The sequence below is a fragment of the Canis aureus genome, chromosome 27 (genome assembly GCF_053574225.1).
Source record: "Canis aureus isolate CA01 chromosome 27, VMU_Caureus_v.1.0, whole genome shotgun sequence".
Taxonomy (NCBI): domain Eukaryota; kingdom Metazoa; phylum Chordata; class Mammalia; order Carnivora; family Canidae; genus Canis; species Canis aureus.
In genome coordinates, this window is record NC_135637.1 from 13,407,873 (window position 1) to 13,423,044 (window position 15,172).

At 39.5% G+C, this 15,172-nt stretch overlaps 1 protein-coding gene across 7 annotated transcripts in view; it reads right to left on the reverse strand.

Annotated features, from left to right (window-relative positions):
• Positions 1-15,172, reverse strand: part of HECTD4 (HECT domain E3 ubiquitin protein ligase 4) — a 188,764-nt gene that overhangs the window by 97,727 nt on the left and 75,865 nt on the right. For all 7 annotated transcript variants that reach the window (XM_077875703.1, XM_077875698.1, XM_077875701.1 and 4 more), the window contains exons 8-11: positions 8,999-9,191; positions 5,397-5,555; positions 1,537-1,650; positions 678-818 (exon numbers count right to left, since the gene is read on the reverse strand). In XM_077875703.1, the coding sequence (XP_077731829.1) occupies positions 678-818; positions 1,537-1,650; positions 5,397-5,555; positions 8,999-9,191 (607 nt within the window). The remainder of the gene's footprint in view (positions 1-677; positions 819-1,536; positions 1,651-5,396; positions 5,556-8,998; positions 9,192-15,172) is intronic.

Sequence of the window (15,172 nt, forward strand, 5' to 3'; positions counted from 1 at the left end):
TGCATGGAGCCTGCTTCTCTCCCTCTCTCTCTCTCCCTCTCCCTCTCTCTCTGTTATTCTCATGAATAAAATCTTTTTAAAAAAAATAATAATTAATCATAAACCAATCAGGTGGGGCACCTCAATGGCTCAGTCCATTAAGCGTCTGCCTTTGGCCCAGGTCATGATTCTGGGGTCCTGGGATTGAGCCCTGCATCAGGCTCCCTGCTCAGCGGGGAGTCTGCTTTTCCTTCTGCCCTTCCCCTTGATCATGCGCACTCTCTCTCTCTTTTTCTCTCTCTCTCTCAAATACATAAATGAATATCTTTTAAAAAAAAATCAGGCAACAAGGATGTTAGGTTTCAAGTTCAAAGAGGGAAAGCTACTGACACGTTTTGTTACTTGGGCAACGTTACCACTTACCCTACTGTGCTCTCTCATATTTGTTTTTTTTTTTTAATTTTTATTTATTTGTTTATTCATGGAGACAGAGAGAGAGAGAGAGAGACAGAGGCAGAGACACAGACAGAGGGAGAAGCAGGCTCCATGCTGGGAGCCCGACATGGGATTCGATCCCAGGTCTCCAGGATCACACCCTGGACCGAAAGCGGCACTAAACCTCTGAGCCACCCGGGCTGCCCTCTCTCATATTTCATTAGGGAAAAATATACTCCTCTAAGACCACAAGTGCACCTCACCTTTGGGCTCAGTGATGATGTGGCTGACTCCAAGTCTCTGACAGACATAATGGAAGGCCTGGTTCCCTGGATTACACCACTGATCAATATAATCATTTGAGCATGTCCACAGCATGTTGTTCACTGTATCATAACAGGCACCTGCAAAAACAGCACACTATTCAGCTGCCATGTCACCATCTGCCTGTATACATATTTCTCCAAAGCACTGCTAAAGAATAGAAGGGTGGTTCTCTCCACTGCTGACAATTCACATCCCTATTCCCATATATTTATGTAGCAAAACATTAGATTAGGGCTCAGCCAAAAGGAAGCACTCAATTTCTATTTTGCTTAACTCCTGTGTGAGAATGGAATAGGTCTCATGGAATAGATAGTTCTTAGTAACTGACTTATTTGTGACCCTTTTAATTCCGAAAAGGATTTAAATGGTTTAAACCAAAACCCAGGTACTAACAGGACTAATGAACATTAACACACAGTAGAAGCTTTAATAACCAAATCCAAAACTTAGATATGAGCTTCCTAGGAGCCAAGGCAAAGAGAATATCAAATATATTACATAATGTTCACTTCCTGACACTAAGAAGCATACTGATGCCTCATGGGAAATGAATCTCTTAAGGGTGCCTGAACTTTGAGAAATATTTGTTACAGGCATCATCATATAACCTGGACAGTATTTTCAATAGCAATTTAAGCAGAGGAATGGCATCTATGGTTATTTCTTATGTTGATCCTTAAAATTAAGCAGTGGCATCAAAAAATTATTTCTTACTAGGAAAAGGAAATTGGCAAGATTTTTTGAGAGAAATTGCAAAAACTTTGAATTTTCCAAGGAAAAGTGGGCATTTCTTACCCAATCCTGGTACAAGAGCACCACGACCCAGTGAGCTTCCAGCAGCATCTATGAGATCGGCACGACTTGTGAACTGACCATCCGAAATATTATATACCAAGCTAGAGGCAAGGACTTTGAAAACAAATATTAAGCTGTTTAATAAGCCTTACGGTGATGGTCTAGTTTTCAAAGTTTAAACTTTAGGCTCTTAAAAAGACTTTCATAAAAATCACACTTTTGCTGTCTATTGGTGGTAACAATGAGGAGACAGAACACAAACATAAGACCACAAAAAGGGGACAAGTGCTTGGCTCAGTCGGTTAAGCACCCAACTTAGGTCATGATTTCGGGGTCATGAGATCAAGACTCGAGTTGGGCTCCACTCAGTGGGAAATCTGCTTTTCTCTCTCCGGTCCTCTTCCCACTTGCAGGGAGCTGGATGTGGGGCTCAATCCCAGGATTTCTGGGACTCAGGGATCATGACCTGAGCCAAAGGCAGACACTTAACCAACTGAGCCCCCAGGTGCCCCTCCCAAATCCCTTCCTTCATTGTTTGCCATGCATACATCTTTCCCCAACTTGGCCACTTATATGCATAATATCTGTTTTTCATGACTTAAATTCAAGACCTCAGGATGTATCTGCTTTCTACCCCACTTCACAATAACCCTTTCTCTCAGATTCTGCAGCATTTCATCTGCTCCCCATGGTTCCAGGAAGTAATACATCACTGTGTATCATTTTCTATTTGTTTCACACACAAACAGTATTTCTCTCAACCAGATGAGGAGCTCCTCAAGGCAAGCACCACTTCCTACACATACTAGGTAGCCTCCACAGTGACCAATGTGGAACAAGACACAGAAGAAATTTAAGCATGTATTGATTTGTTGGCCTAGAGTAGAATCACTATGTATGTTATAACCTCATGAAAAAATGGCACTGTGAAGGCCTGCTTTAATCAAATGGGGCCAATTTGAGTTAATGACAAAGCCATGCCAAGAAGACTAAAAAGAATTTAACAAGACTAATGGTAAATAAACAGATAAATAATCCAATTAAAAATGGGTTTCAGGGGATCCCTGGGTGGCTCAGCAGTTTAGCGCCTGCCTTTGGCCCAGGGCGTGATCCTGGAGTCCCGGGATCAAGTCCTGCATTGGGCTCCCTGCATGGAGCCTGCTTCTCCCTCTGCCTGTGTCTCTGCCCTCCGCCCCCATGTCTCTCATGAATAAATAAAACATTTTAAAATAAATAAATAAAGGTTTCAAAAGATACTTATCCAAGGAGACATACAAATGGCCAATAAGCACAAGAAAAGATGTTCAACATCATTTGTCATTAGGGAAATACAAATCAAAACCACAAAGAAATACCACTTCATACCCACTAGGATGGCCATAATTTTAAAAAGCAGAAAATAAATGTCACGGAGAATGTGGAGAAATTAGACCCTTTTATGTTGCTGATGAGAATGTAAAACAGTACAGCCACTTTGAAAAAACAGCTTGGTAGTCCCTTCAGAGGGTAAACATACAGCTACCATATGACCAGAATTTTACTCCTATGTATATACACAAGAGAGGTGGACATATGCCTACACAAAAACTTAACATGATTGTTCATAGCAGTATTACTCAAAATAGCCAGAAAGTAGAAACAACTCAAATGTCAACAAAATGGGATATTATCCATGCAATGGAATATAATTCAGCCATAAAAAAGAATGATGTAATAATTCCTACTATCAAATGGATTAATCTTAAAAACATTAAAAAAGAAGAAAGCCAATCACAAAAGCATATATATTATATAATCCCATAAATAGGAAAAGTCCAGGGATGAATCCGTACAGACAGAAGTAGACAAATGGATACCAGGAACTGGGGTGAGGCAGGGAAAAGGGGGAGGGACTGCTATTGGGTATGGGGGGGGAGGTTGCTTTTTGAAGTGACAGAAAATGTTCTAGAATTAGATAGTGGTGATGAATGCATAACTCTGAATATACTAAAAACCACTGAACTGTATACTTAAAAGGTGTGGATTTTATAGTATATTATAGCTCAATAAAGCTTGTACTAAAAAAAAGAGACTAATAATAAATTTACACCATTTATTTTAAGTGCTCAAGGGACATCTTGGTCACATGATCTTTTTTTTTTTAAGATTATTTATTTATTTATTCATAGAGACACAGAGAGAGAGAGGCAGAGACACAGGCAGAGGGAGAAGCAGGCTCCTTGCAGGGAGCCCGATGATGTGGGACTCGATCCCAGGACTCCAGGATCATGCCCTGGGCTGTAGGCGGCGCTAAGCTGCTGCGCCACCGGGGCTGCCCTTGGCCACATGATCTGTTAGAGAAAACAAGCTGTTGAGAAAAAGTCCAACCAATTTGATTCTAAAAGCAAAAGAATGTTGAGTTATTACAAATATTTAAATCCCAAACACATACAGTGTGTTGAATGTACCTGAAAGGGCCTAAAGGTTTATAATAGACACATGATTTTGTATAAAGTGCTGAGGTCAAATTTGTATCTTCCCGCTTAGAGTATGAAATGCCTTTTAAAAAGACATTTGGGGCAGCCCCGGTGGCACAGGTTTAGCGCCTCCTGCAGCCTGGGGTGTGATCCTGGAGACCCGGGATTGAGTCCCACTTCCAGCTTCCTGCTTGGAGCCTGCTTCTCCCTCTGCCTGTGTTGTGTCTCTGCCTCTCTCTCTCTCTCTCTCTCTCTGAATAAATAAGTAAATCTTAAAAAAATAAATAAAATAAAAAGACTACATTTTAAATATAATCCTTTAATGGGATAACTGTAAGCAAATCATTTTAAGAGGACAGAATATGAAAATATTGGGAAATGAAAATAAACAGATTTTAAAAACATTTTAATTTTATGTGTCTAAACAAATTTCAAAAAAAAATCAAAATAAATAAATAAATAAATAAATAAAAATAAAAATATAAATAAATAAATAAATAAACAGATTTCATGGAAAAACACAAAAAGTGTTACCATATATGAAAGGAACATTTGAGTTTTTGTTTTTTGTTTCTTAGAAATACTCTAATATAACTTTATTGCATATGACCACCAAACAATAGTGTGAGATACTATTTTCCTTTTATTCTTTGCAGGTGGGAAACCTGAAGCTCAGAGGAGTTAAATGATGTTCCTAAGGTAGCAAAGCTACAAAATAGGAATGTAAAAGAAAGTTTTATTTTTTAAAGATTTTAAGTAGTCTCTACACTCAGTGTGGGGCTTGAACTCACAACCCCAAGAGTTACACACTCCACCAAATGGGCCAGCCAGGTGCCCTGAAACATTTTTTGACTCTTGATTTTGATTCTATATTTTATTCCATTTAACTATTTGCCTACTCTGAAGCCAAGATCACAATGCTTTAATTACTATAGTATGCCTCCCTCTTTTATATAAAAAAAAGTATATATACTTAATTAACAACATTAATTTCTGAATTAGATTTTTTTTGCTTACCTTTTATTTATGTGTCCTAAAATAGAGGCACTTCACATATTTTATTTAGTAATTTGGAATTTTATTCGTAGTGGGTAGAACTCTTGCTGTGTTTATCAGTAAATAATATGGCAATTGAGTATTTTATTTCCTAAAATAGTCCTGAATTCATTATTATTTCTAGTAATTTTATAGGATGATGGTTTTCAGAAGTGTACTACTGTATCACCTACAAAAATTATAGTTTTGATTCTTTCTAAACTATTGACTATATTGATAAGTTTTGCTGTAATCAAAGAGCTACTACAAACAACTTTAACAGAGTAAGTTTAATATTATTAATAGAAAAGCTTTAAATTTCACAGTTAGAGACAACTGGGCAGAATGCCACAAATAAAATGCACTTACTTTTTAAAGATGACAAACCACTTGTTCCACCAAAAAGAGAACGGGTGGCAGAGCTGCCTGACCCCCCTGGTGGTGGGACCAGCATCACTAAGTATGTGCCACAGGTATAGATGGGCGTCTTCCGAAGCATTTTCAGAGGTAGCCCACAGCTAGTATTTGCTGGTGAAAGGAATGAAAATAGTGATAAGTATTTGAAACACAGATTAATTTGAATGCCAAAGTAGATTACAGTATAATGAAGGAGCCCCATATTCAAACAAGGATATACCCAGATGTGGAAAATACAACAAGAAGCAGTAAACTAAAGAGAAATAATGATCTGGCCCAGTAGCCTGGCCCCAAGCTCCCTGTTTCATGAGCTGAACATTTCTCAAAGGTGTTCCCAATAATCAATATGCCTTTATGTCTCAAAACTTCTTTCAAAAGAATGAATCCTCACTTGGACTAGATCTCAGAATGAAAGAAGAATCCTACTGTTTGTGTTTCCCAGAAACTACACTCCAACAGACATCTTTTCATTTTATACAGAACAAATTCTACAGGTTGGGCTTATTACATTCATTACAAACAGCTCTGAACATGAAATCAGCCAGAAATTTCAATGTATAACTAATCAATAAAAGCTTTCACAATACCTATCACAGAACCATTTTATACCTTCATGATTTATAACTCCTTATATATATTATATATTTATAAAACATATATATTAAATATACATATATTTAAGGTCAGTGACATAAACTATTATTAAATAATTATTATTTCTAATCAAGAGGTAAAAGATGCACTCTAATCTCACCTCCTCACTGGGATATTTGAAAATACAAATTTAAGGACTTCCTATATACTACTCTAGTGAGGTCTGATCATGGCAACAGAAAGTGAGACAGAATGCTTAACCTAGGAAGCTGTCAGGGTATAAAACAGAACAGCTCAGATAGATGTAAAAATTGCTTTTACATGTTTTAGATTAGAAAAAGGAAAAAAGTGAAACCCAATCTGTCTGATTTTTGTTTTGAATGCTTGTGCCTCTAAACAGCTCCATTAGAAACTCCAAATTCTCAACAAGTATATTCTTCATCTTCATCCAGGACATAAACTCAAGGGCATAAATTTCCACAGGTAAGAAACCCAAAAGGGGCAATGATTGGAAAATTAGCAACTTTATGAATATAGCATTTTCACCATGATGTTTTAATAGACAACTTATTAATAACATGGTTACAGGTATTAGTTTATCCCAGAATAAAACATTCTAGACCCTTTGAATGCTGAATCCTCAAAAGTCAGCCTAATAACTGGTGATTTTTTATGCAACATCATGTTAATGAATATGCAGAGAATGTATATAAAAGTATGAGCTCACATGTTTTGAATACAACAGCAGTTTTCACAGAATTCTAAACATACCCTTGCCTTCTGAGTTCTTCTGATTTCACTCATATCTCCTTTTCCAACAAAGATTCCTTTAGTACTTCTATTGTTGGGATAGGATTCAGTTTTCTCCCAAGGATAAACTCAGATCAAGCCTTCAGCTTGGGGATGCCTGGGTGGCTCAGAGGTTGAGCATCTGCCTTTGGCTCTGGGTGTGATCCTAGGCTGCAGGATCGAGTCCCATATTGAGCTCCTTGCAGGGAGCCTGCTTCTCCCTCTGCTCATGTCTCTGCCTCTCTCTCTCTCTCAGCCTTCAACTTGTTAGGAAGCTATTTATTTTGTAAACCCACCATCCTCTACAAAGTATTCCTATCATTCTAATTATCCATATACCCAAGTCATGACAACTGTTAATAATCTCCCCACTTATATTTGATATAATAGAGACCCATGAAAATAAAATTATATCCTTAAATTCTAATATGAACTAAGAAGTATTTAATTTGATAGCCTTAAAATGAATTAATCAGTTTCTCTTCCCAACATTTCAGTATATAAAGGATAAAGCCTAAAATTGCATTAAATTCAATAAACATCTATTCATTCAGATGCATTTTTCTATATATACAGCATATGTTCTAGCCTTATCTTTTACTACAGTTCATGACTTGTTATAGAGTCACATAGTTGGTGTAATCTGAAAACTCATCAAGAATAATGGTTCTTAACCTTTCTTGGGTCAGAGATGGCCTTGAAAGTCTGGTGAAAATCAGGATGGATACACTTAAGATGTTGTTATGAAAGTTTGGGGAGTGCATTCATGAGCCTCTTAAGGGCTTATCTCAGTTAAGAACTCTTGCTTTCAAAGTACAGAATGGTGTGTTTAGTAGGCTGCCTTTTATTAAGAAAAGGAGGAAAATAAGGACACATAATTGTATTTGCATAAAGAAATTCTGTAAGGTTATATAAAAACTAATAAATATAATCACCTATAGGAGGTAGTGCAGGGCAAAATGTATAATATGCCAAGATACAGAAGAAAGATTTCTTTGTATATACCTTTTTATATTGCTTCTACTTTCAAACTCTGTACATGCGTTATTTATTTTAAAATATTAAGGTCCACAAACAAAAAATTAATTAATTAATTAATTAATTAATTAATTAATTATTAAGGTGCAAACAGTAAATGATAAATTCTAGAAAAAGCAATCTCCCTTGTGGATGTTTGCTTCTTATTTGCTTGGCCAAGAAGTGAAGACAATGCCAAACATGAGTTTTTTACATTTATGAAGCAGATGCTAAACATGAAATCAATTTACATTAACAGCAATGATAAGGTATTTACAGTTAAAGACAGAGCTATTTGGAATTATTATAGATTCATGCCAATTCATGTCCATAGCTAACAACATGTATTGGTTTGGAATTTAAAAAAAGACTGATAACTGGAGGGAGATAAAAAGGTGAATTATGTAAAGCAAAGTGCTTTGTATGACATACTGTAAGCACTCAAAAAGTACTGCCAACGGGGCGCCTGCCTGGCTCAGTCAGAGGAGCATGCACTCTTGGTCTTGGGATTCTGAGTTCAAGCCCCACATTGGGTATAGAGATTACTAAAAATAAATAGACTTGGGGGGAAGAAAAGTACTGCCCAAATTCCAGAGGGAGCTCTCACAAATCACAAGCTGAATATATCAAGCCATGAAAAGACACGGAGGAAACATAATGCATGCTACCAAGTGAAAGAAGCCAATCTATAAAGGCTACATGATATGTGATTCCAACTAGGGGGCATTCTGGAAAAGGCAGAACTATGAGGACAATAAAAAAGTCAGGGGTGGCCAGGCACAAGGGGAAGGAGAGATAAATAGAGCACAAAGGATTTCTAGGGCAGTGAAACTACTTTGTATGATACCATAAGGATGAAGACCTGTCATCATGTATTTGTCCAAACCCACTGAATGCACAACACCGAGAGTAAACTTGAATGTAAACTATGGGCTTCAGGTGATTAATGTTATGTCACTGTAGGTTTACCAACTGTATAATGGGAGAGAGCTGTGCATGTGTGGGGGAAGGAGATTTACAGGAAATTCTTTACCTCCCTCTCAATTCTATGAACCTAAAACTGCTCTAAAAAATAAGGTCTTTAAAAATATGTACGTAGCTGAATGGAGCCACACAAGGTGAACAAACACAGTAAGCAAAGGGCCGCAACATACCTGCTTGGTCTTCTTTCAGTGTGTTGGAGATGGTGGAGCCAGTAAGGGCAGCCAGTGTTGCGGACGGGGAAGCTCTGTAACGTGAAAGTCTGCTCAGAAGCATTTCATTAATGCTTTTGGCAGATTCACCTTCTTTTCTCATTAGAATTGTGCGTTCCTGAAGTGGATTAGCTACAAATACACCATTTTCGACCTAGTATTTGAAGAAAAAGAGGTCCTTCAGTGATATTGGTTTCTACCAATCAGTGGATTTCTATTTGAGAATTGCATCACTGTGATCTGGTTGCTCAAAAACATTTCCAAAAACTGCATCTGAGTAGATGTACACCGCAAAATTTAAGTGTTCTATAGAAACTACTGAGAACCAAAGAAAGACAAAAGGTAAGTTTAAGTTTTCATTTTTCCCAAAAGCACAGATTCTAAAAGCAGCAAGCCAAGTTTAATAGGTTCTACAAAAGGCTGTTGATTAAAATTCCTTATACTGCATTCCACAGGCAGCTCTCACTAATTACAAGCTTCTGACAGGTATAAGTAAGAGAAGAGGAAAACAAATCAATCCATTTTTGATTTACTATTAAGTACAACTAAGAAGATAATGTCTTTTGGAAATATAGTGGCTAAAATCCAAATTCTGTGTTGACAGCGGTTAACATTCACTGCATGGACACTGACATAGCAATCCTGGAGAAAGACAGATTTTGTCTGCTAAAAATACATGGCAACATCAGCTAGGTCCTTGCTGGTGCTGGCCAGTTCTTCCTTCAACACTTGATTCCCCAGCAGAATCTCTACATTGGGGATTCCAGAATTCTTTCACCAATTTTGGAGCTTGACTTTAAGCAGAGCACCTAACTGCCTTTCCTGCTAAAAAGATCCAGACCACTTACTGGAAGCTGCCCCCACTCATCCCTCTTCCAACTCAAGTATGTCTGTATCCACCCTCATTTATCCTTCCTTTCCTCTTATTTCAGAGGAAGAAGTGTTTTGCCTCCTGTGGTTTAAGGTTAACTCTTCTGCTTCGGTCTCCTTGTTTCTTGTTTTTGTTTTGTTTTGTTTTGTTTTTGTTTTTTAAGATTTTATGTATTTATTCATGAGAGACACAGAGAAAGAGAGCAGCAGAGACATAGGCAGAGAGAGAAGCAGGCTACCTGCTCCTGCAGGGAGCCCAATGTGGGACTCGATCCAGGACCCCAGGATCATGCCTTGAGCCGAAGGCAGATGCTCAACCACTGAGCCACCCAGGTGTCCCCCACTTCTGCTTCCTAACTGCTCCCTTAACTATCTCCTGCCCCATTATCATCAGTCTCCCTCAGGTCTTCCTTCTCCTTGGTTTCAAGTAGACACAGACTTGACATAGGACCTTGGTGACCCACTGCAGTACCATCTCTTTTCTCCACTTCCATTCACTGACAAATGTTTCAAATGACATCGCATGCAGCTTCTGCATCTCCCAGCACCGTTCCAGAATCAAGTTCCTGGATCTGGTTGGAACCTCAGAAACTGGTGCCACCAGCAGAGGCAAGTGTGACTGGCCTGCCACTGTGGGGCAGAAAGGCAAGTAAAAAGCAAAGGAGTCCAATGTGAAAGGTTGGTAACAGAGAAGCAGCAAGAGAAAGCAAGCAATTCAGAAGCACAGCTTTGGAAAGGTTCCCAAAGAGGGCTGCACAGAGTTGGGGAGACTTTTATGATACATTCACAAGTGATGAGAGAAAGGATTTCTTGGCGAATCCAAAAATGTTCTATTTCCTTGGCCATACTTCTTCCCTCTTTAGAGGGACTTAACAGCACCCCCTCTAACAGTGAACTTGCTTGATGGTCTAAGTGCAACCAAAACCATCTACCTCTTCCTTATCTTCCACGGGGGCGCAGCCATGGTTGCTAGCCTTCTTGGGGTTCTCTTTCCTCAGTCTTGGTAGCAGAACACAATCCTGGTTTGTGTCTTTTTCATATGAACATTTATCTCTGTGTAAGGTACTCTGCTAGTGAGCAGAATTGACACAAGTCCGTATCCCCACTTACTTAAACAGAAGCTTGCCTAGGATGAGACCCAGCCTCTGGTGTCTAAGACTTCTGCCTGGAACACTCTGTCCCCAGATCTTCCATGCCTAGCTCTTTCCAATCATTCAGGTCTCAAGTACAATACCACCTCCTCAAAGAGACCTTCCTGATCACCAGTCTAAAGAATAATCTCCTCCACCCCTCCCCAAGCCAGAGCACATCACCCTGCTCTGTTACCCACACAGCACTGACTGCTCTCTAAAGTCATCTAACTCATTGCTTCCTTTATTGTTGGCTCCTCTACCTCTCCCCCCAACTGAATGCCAGCTCCCCAAAAACAGATTCTGCCTGCCTCGCTCACCATAACATCTTCAGCACTCAGGAGACAGCAATAAATACTCAATGCCTTGCTGAATAAGCAAACCAGCATTCCCGCTTGAATCCAATCCCACCTCTTCTTGGTGTGACTCCCACGTTCCTATAAACAGACTTGTCCTTGCTACTGAGATCCAGTCCCACCCTCCCTGACTGCCTCCCACTCCCCGGCATTTCCTCCCGAATGGCCTACTGTCGCCTAAAATGCAACACATCCACGTTGTTCTCTCCCCACCCTCTGGCTAGAGCAACCCCTACCAAGTATAGCTATATTTAGGTCCCACAGCTCTAGGAAGAACCCTTCAAAGGCATCCAAGATAAAAATCAATCACTCTAAGCTTGGCATTCGAAAGCATTACCCAATCTGGTCCCATGAGAAAAATCAATGGAGACCTTAAAAAAACTATACCATTGTGTTCAAGTACTTTGAAAATACCAAGAAGCTGATAAAGCATCTGGGGAAGCAAAGAGGGCTGTGGTTTGGTGCACAAGTGGTAAATCTGGGAACCTCTACTTGGCAGAGAAGCTTTTCAGGATGCAAAAGCTACTGATCTAGAAAGGAGGGAAAGAGCCAGAAGGAGTAAGCAGCAGCGAGTTAGTGCCAAGAAGCTTCCCACCTTGCCGACACCCAGCACAGGCCACCATCCTCATAAGTTGAGGACTGACCCAGCCTCTTAACTGTTTCTCCTGTTTCCTTAACTGGCCTTCTGTTTCTACCCGGCACTCCTATGATCCTCTCTGCACACCAGCCAATGATCATTCACTAAAGTAAACAAAACTATGTAACTTCTGGTCTCAGAACCCAGTAGTGGTTTCCCAACACACTTAAGATAAAACCCAAACTACCATTAAGGCCCAAACGGCCCATCATCCACAGACCTCCCAGCCTCTCCTGCCTCTGCTCACCCTTACTACACTTTCACTTACAGCCCCATTGGCCTTCTGTCACACCTTCAAAATGCCAAGCTTCCCCCTAACTCTAGGCCTTGTGATTTGCTGTTCCCTCTTCCTGGATTAACAAACTGTTCCAGTTTGCCCAGGCCTGTCCTGGTTTTAGCAGTGAGAGTTCCATGACCTGAGAAATCTCAGCCCCAGGCAAACTGGGATGGTCAGTCACCCTATCCGTCAGGATGGATGGCTGCTTATCATCCAGGTCTCAGCTCCAATGTCCTTCCTTAGAAAGACCGGATCTGTCAGGTGAACTAAAGTAGACCCTCACCTCTGCCCCACTCACTATCACACCATCCTGTTTTATTTTCTCACCTCTTCTATTTATCACTAGCTGAAATGGTTTTGTTCTTGTTTGGTACAAACTCCCCACCCTAATATGAGCTCCTTTAAAACAAAGGCCTGTTACCCTGCTATTCAGACAAAGAAAGTCATATGAGGTACTGGATTAATACCAATGAGTGAAGGACATCTCAGACATCCAGATCATAATCTAAAGGAAATAATAAACCTGTGGGGAAATAGAAGGGACACAGAGTGTCCATTACTATACTAACCATATGTTTAAGAAGGGACACAAAGAGGACAAAATAGCAGTAAAAAGGTCTCTGAATCTCGAGAGAAGAACAATTTATGGAGAGAGTATGTATATGTGGGGGCAGGAAGAGCTCAGAACAAAACAGAAGATGTAAAAAAAGGTGCTCTGAAAAGGTGAAAAAGTTATAGAAGGTTCAGTGATTCTACAGTCTTAAAGGCCATAATCTAAGTGCCTTCTAACTTCAAAAGCCTAAGACTCCAAAGGGCTATTACACTGGGAACCTCAGGGAATGATGCATCCTGGAGTCATGCCCTGGTTTAGTTCCCTTGCATACCGACTCTGGGCTTGGCCATCAGAAAGCATGATGCAGGCAAGGCTTGAGGAGCGCTTATGCTCTGAAAAAGCTGGAAAATTAGAGGCTGTCTCGACTCTTACAGCCCCAATCAAGCTGTAATGAAGGTGCAGGTGTGATCTCAGCCTCCCCATATAGAGAAGAACCACCACTCAAATGAGCCATGTCAACCTCTAAGTCATTATTGCTCAGAGTCACTTAGTTTTGAGGTCGTTTGTTGAGAAGATAACTGAAATACCCCCAAAATCAGAGATTATTTCATATTAATAGTCAGGTTAGGTATTCTCTATATTCCCTTTATGTTGTACTCCAAATTATATTTCTATAGTCTACCTTCTATAATGATTACTTATCTGTTCCAACCTGAGTTAATAAGAAATCCTTTTTTAAAAAAGATTTATTTGAAAGAGAGCACAATCGGTGGGGGTGAGGGGAGGAGAAGCAGACTCCCCAGCAGACACTGAGCTGGGAGACTGACATGGGGCTTGATCCCAGGACTCTGGGATCATGGCCTGAGCCAAAGGCAGACGTTTAACCAACTAAGCCACCCAGATGCCCAGTAAGAAATCATTTTGAAGTCCTGGGATTGAGCTCTACACTGGGCTCCCTGCTTAGCGGGGAAGCCTGCTTCTCCCTCTCCCTCTGTGCTCACCCTGCTTGTGTACACTCTCTCTGTCAAGTGAATAAATAAAATCTTTAAAAAAAATCATTTTGAGAGACCAGCACAGTTAGATCCTGCTCTGATTATCTATTCATTTTAGCCAGACTTCAATCCTTTAGTTTTCCCTCAATCTTAAGTACCAACACATCTATTTTATAGGTCAAACTCAGCTGATTTTTCATTAAAAATGACAGAAGCTGGTGGTATTTGAAGTTCCAAAAATAGGTTTTTAATATTTAATTTCTCGGGCACCTGGGTGGCTCAGTTGGGTCAAGCACCTGACTCTTGACTTCAGCTCAAGTCATACAGGGTCATCAAATTGAGCTCTGTGTGGTGGCGATGGGAGTGGACTCTGCTTGAGATTCATTTTCTCCTTTTGCCCTTACCCCCAGCCTGCACTCATACTTTCTCAAAAAAATTATATATACACACACACATATTTCTCTCCTGATTATAAAATATATGGACTCTTCTATAGCTGTCTAGTCTCTTTAAAAACTTTAAATCCTGCTTTATTCTTGACCCAAAAGCTAATGTGAACTATTAAAACCAGTTCCTGCTCAATACTCTCTAAGAGTTCCCCATGTCCAATGGAATAAAATCCAAATACCTTGCAAGGCCCTACATGAAATGGCCTGGCTTACCTATCTGACCTTACCAATCACCACCCTCTCACTACTTATTTGCATGAGGCACAGAATGTGTATAACATGGGACTCTTGACCTCAGGGTTGTGAGTTCAATGCCCATACTGGGCGTAGAGTTACTTAAAAAAATTTTAAAGGAGGAGAGTGGCGCCTGGCAGGCTCAGTTGGTAGAGCATGTGACTTTTGATCTCAGGGTCATGAGTTCGAGCCCCACAATGGCATAGAGCTTACTTTTAAAAAAACATAACAAATTACCATTTGTGTAAGAACAGAAAAGGAAAAAATATACATGTGTATTTGTACGTGTTAATATTAGGAAGAATACAGGAGAAAGTATTAACATTATTTGCCTCTTGGGAGAGAAAATGAATTAGGAGGCAGGTAGGTCAGAGACTTTCGTAGCATTTGAATCTTATAACTATGTTAATAGGCTATTTTTAAAAATAAAATATTCAAAACAATGTAACCATCACTAAATTTGTAGAGAAATTTATCAGTACTTGCAAGTATCTGGGTGAAATAATAATTCATAGTAAACCTAATTCTTCTCAATAATTATCATTAGCCACATCTAAGTAGCAAATATTTATACTATTTAGAAACCAAAATTTTTCATGAATCAGAAAAATAAAGAATTTTAGTATTCAGCCCTTTA